This window comes from Propithecus coquereli, unplaced genomic scaffold (assembly GCF_000956105.1).
Source record: "Propithecus coquereli isolate 6110/MARCELLA unplaced genomic scaffold, Pcoq_1.0 Scaffold4, whole genome shotgun sequence".
Classification (NCBI taxonomy): Eukaryota; Metazoa; Chordata; class Mammalia; order Primates; family Indriidae; genus Propithecus; species Propithecus coquereli.
Window position 1 is genome coordinate 12342792 of NW_012149729.1, and position 3389 is coordinate 12346180.

General features: G+C 37.7%; 1 protein-coding gene across 1 annotated transcript in view; it reads left to right on the forward strand.

Moving 5' to 3' along the window:
• The first annotated feature begins 83 nt into the window (after nucleotides 1-83).
• TMEM168 (transmembrane protein 168) overlaps nucleotides 84-3389 on the forward strand; it is a 42469-nt gene continuing 39163 nt past the window's right edge. The window contains exon 1 of the mRNA XM_012652743.1: nucleotides 84-1211. Coding sequence (XP_012508197.1) covers nucleotides 84-1211 — 1128 coding nt within the window. The remainder of the gene's footprint in view (nucleotides 1212-3389) is intronic.

Here is a 3389-nt window from a genome sequence, read left to right on the forward strand (position 1 = left end):
TAGGAGTTACGGATGCATTGGATTTGCTGAATGAATACCAGCAGTTTTTATAACGTAGGGGGAAAAGCCTAAATTGCGATTACATGTGTAAATCACTGCGTTATTGCTTTAGTCATTGTCTCTATTTAGCAATGACAAGACTGGAAGAAGTAAATAGAGAAGTGAACATGCATTCTTCTGTGAGATATCTTGGCTATTTAGCCAGAATCAACTTACTGGTTGCTATATGCTTAGGTCTGTATGTAAGATGGGAAAAAACAGCAAATTCCTTAATTTTGGTAATTTTTATTCTTGGCCTTTTTGTTCTTGGAATTGCCAGCATACTGTATTATTATTTTTCAATGGAAGCAGCAAGTTTAAGCCTCTCCAATCTTTGGTTTGGATTCTTGCTTGGCCTCCTATGTTTTCTTGATAATTCATCCTTTAAAAATGATGTGAAAGAAGAGTCAACCAAGTATTTGCTTTTAACTTCCATAGTATTAAGGATATTGTGCTCTCTGGTGGAGAGAATTTCTGGTTATGTCCGTCATCGACCCACTTTACTAACCACAGTTGAATTTCTGGAACTTGTTGGATTTGCTATTGCCAGCACAACTATGTTGGTGGAAAAGTCTCTGAGTGTCATTTTACTAGTTGTAGCCTTGGCCATGCTGATTATTGACCTGAGAATGAAGTCTTTCCTGGCTATTCCAAACTTAGTTATTTTTGCAGTCTTGTTATTTTTTTCCTCATTGGAGACTCCCAAAAATCCAATTGCTTTTGCATGTTTTTTTATTTGCCTGATAACTGATCCTTTCCTTGACATTTATTTTAGTGGACTTTCAGTAACTGAAAGGTGGAAACCCTTTTTGTACCGTGGAAGAATTTGCAGAAGACTTTCAGTTGTTTTCACTGGAATGATTGAGCTTACATTTTTTATTCTTTCAGCATTTAAACTTAGAGACACTCATCTCTGGTATTTCGTAATACCAGGCTTTTCCATTTTTGGAATTTTCTGGATGATTTGCCATATTATTTTTCTTTTAACTCTTTGGGGATTCCATACCAAATTAAATGACTGCCATAAAGTATATTTTACCCACAGGGCAGATAACAATAGCCTTGATAGAATAATGGCATCCAAAGGGATGCGTCATTTTTGCTTAATTTCAGAGCAGTTGGTTTTTTTCAGTCTTCTTGCAACAGCGATTTTGGGAGCAGTTTCCTGGCAGGTAAGCTTATGGTTTGTCTATTGTGTCAATGCCTATATGTGATAAAATTTTAGCTATAAGAATTGAAATTAGAATTGGAAGGTAAAGTTCCTGATTTGAGAAAGAGTTTCCTTTTTGGCTGTTATTTAATTTTGTTCATGGAATTGAAGCACTGACTGCATTTAGACATAATAATTTAGTTTGATATCTAGCAAAGAGGTACCAAAATGTTAAGGGTACTCAGCATGTGACATGCCTCCTGCTTCCTAATTGTTCATTAGTGAAACACTTATAGATTAAGGATCCTTAGAATACTAGCATTTGGAGAATATTTAGAGATGATACTTTGATCCTTTCATTTTACCCATGAGGAAACTGTAAGCCAGGGAAGACACATCCAGAGTCACTGGTACTAGTGAGAACAAGGTCACCTACCTTCTCTCTAGTCCCTGGTCTCCTGGCTACAACACATTTCTTTTATGTGTCATTTCCCTGAAGATTTTATATAAAAGGTGATTAGATATATAACAACATTATCAGGTTCCTAATTATAGAGACTCTCCTAAGAAAGAAAAATGGGTTCTACAGTATATTGGCTGTGCACAAATGTTTAAAAAAAGGTTCTTGTAGACAAAGACTTTCAGACTGTACAGTTGGAGTTTGTATCTGTGGTATTCACAAACCCAGTCTTCCATTTATTGAATATTTATTGACTGCATACTATGTGCCAGGCTGGGTGCTGGGTGCTAAAGATCTCAAGATGTCTCTGTTCTTAAGGAAGGCACAGTCTCTCATGGGACAGGGAAGAGGCTGGCATGTAAACACGAAATTATGATTACAGTGTCACAAATGCTGCATACATGAGGCTGGAATGTGGGGCATAAAGGAAGGTCAGCTCTGCTTGGTGCAGTTCTCTGCCTTGCACCAGTTTGTTGGTATGAAGTGATTTCTAGAAGTGTTTGAAGTGGGAGATGTGGACACTTGCCTGGGCATGATGCTTTCTAGTCAATGTGGGCTGAGGCAGGGAGCTGGTGTGGGAGTCAAGGAGATGATGAAAACATTTTGGGTGTTGCCTGAGGATATTGCCCTCACTTTGCTCTAGTTGCTAGTGCTAGGGACTATCAGGATTATGATGATGATGTCACAGACTCTAGCAAGAGTTCTCCCTCTTCCTTGCCTCTCCTCTTCCTGCTAGCTCCTTTCCCAGGCCTAACTACTTTTTCTTTTCCAAGTCAGCCTCATTCATGCTGAATGCCATTCCAGGCCAAATTCTGTTAACCAAATATTTTCTTGGTCACCAAATACTTTTTTTCTTATACCATTGGTCTTCAAGTACAGTATGTGTACCACAGGAGGTACACAAAAGCTTTCCAAGGAGTGTATCAGCACAGATAATTTTAAGAGAATCAATTTCTAGATTCTCACCTTCTATTTTACTTTTTCCTAAAGTTGATCCCTCAGTTTAGGTAGGTATGGAGTAGTATCTCATTGTGGTTTTAATTTGCATGTCTCTAATGACTAATGATGTTGAACATGTTTTCATGTGTGAGCCATTTACTTTTTCTTGTTGAACTACATTAATGTTTAAATCTTTTGCTGATTTTCAAATTTGGTCATTTGTCTTGATTGATTGAGTTTTAAAAGTTCTTTATATATTCTGGATACAAGCCCTTTATCACTACATCAGATAAAGGATTTGGAAATGTTTTCTCCCAGTCTGTGGCTTATTTATTTATTTAATTTTTTGAGACAGGGTCTCACTTTGTTGCCCAGGCTAGAGTGCAGTGGCATCATTATAGCTCACTACAGCCTCCAACTTCTGTGCACAAGTGATCCTCCTGCCTTAGCCTCCCGAGTAGCTGGGACTGTAGGTACTCACCACCATGCCCAGCTAATATTTTTATTTTTTGTAGAGACGGGGTCTTGCTATTACCCAGGCTGGTCTTGAACTCCTGGCCTCAATCAATCCTCTTACCATTGGCTTCTTGAAGTGATAGAATTACAGGCATGAGTCACCACACCCAGCCTCTTTTTATTTTCTTAATGACACTTTTTTGAAGAGTAAGAGTTTTAATTTTACAAAGTCCAATTGATCAACTTTTTCTTTTATGGACTTTGCTTATCTAAGAAATCTTTGTTCAACACTAGGTCACAATTCCTTCATAAGCTTTATCATTTTTTACATGTAGGTAAAGGCGT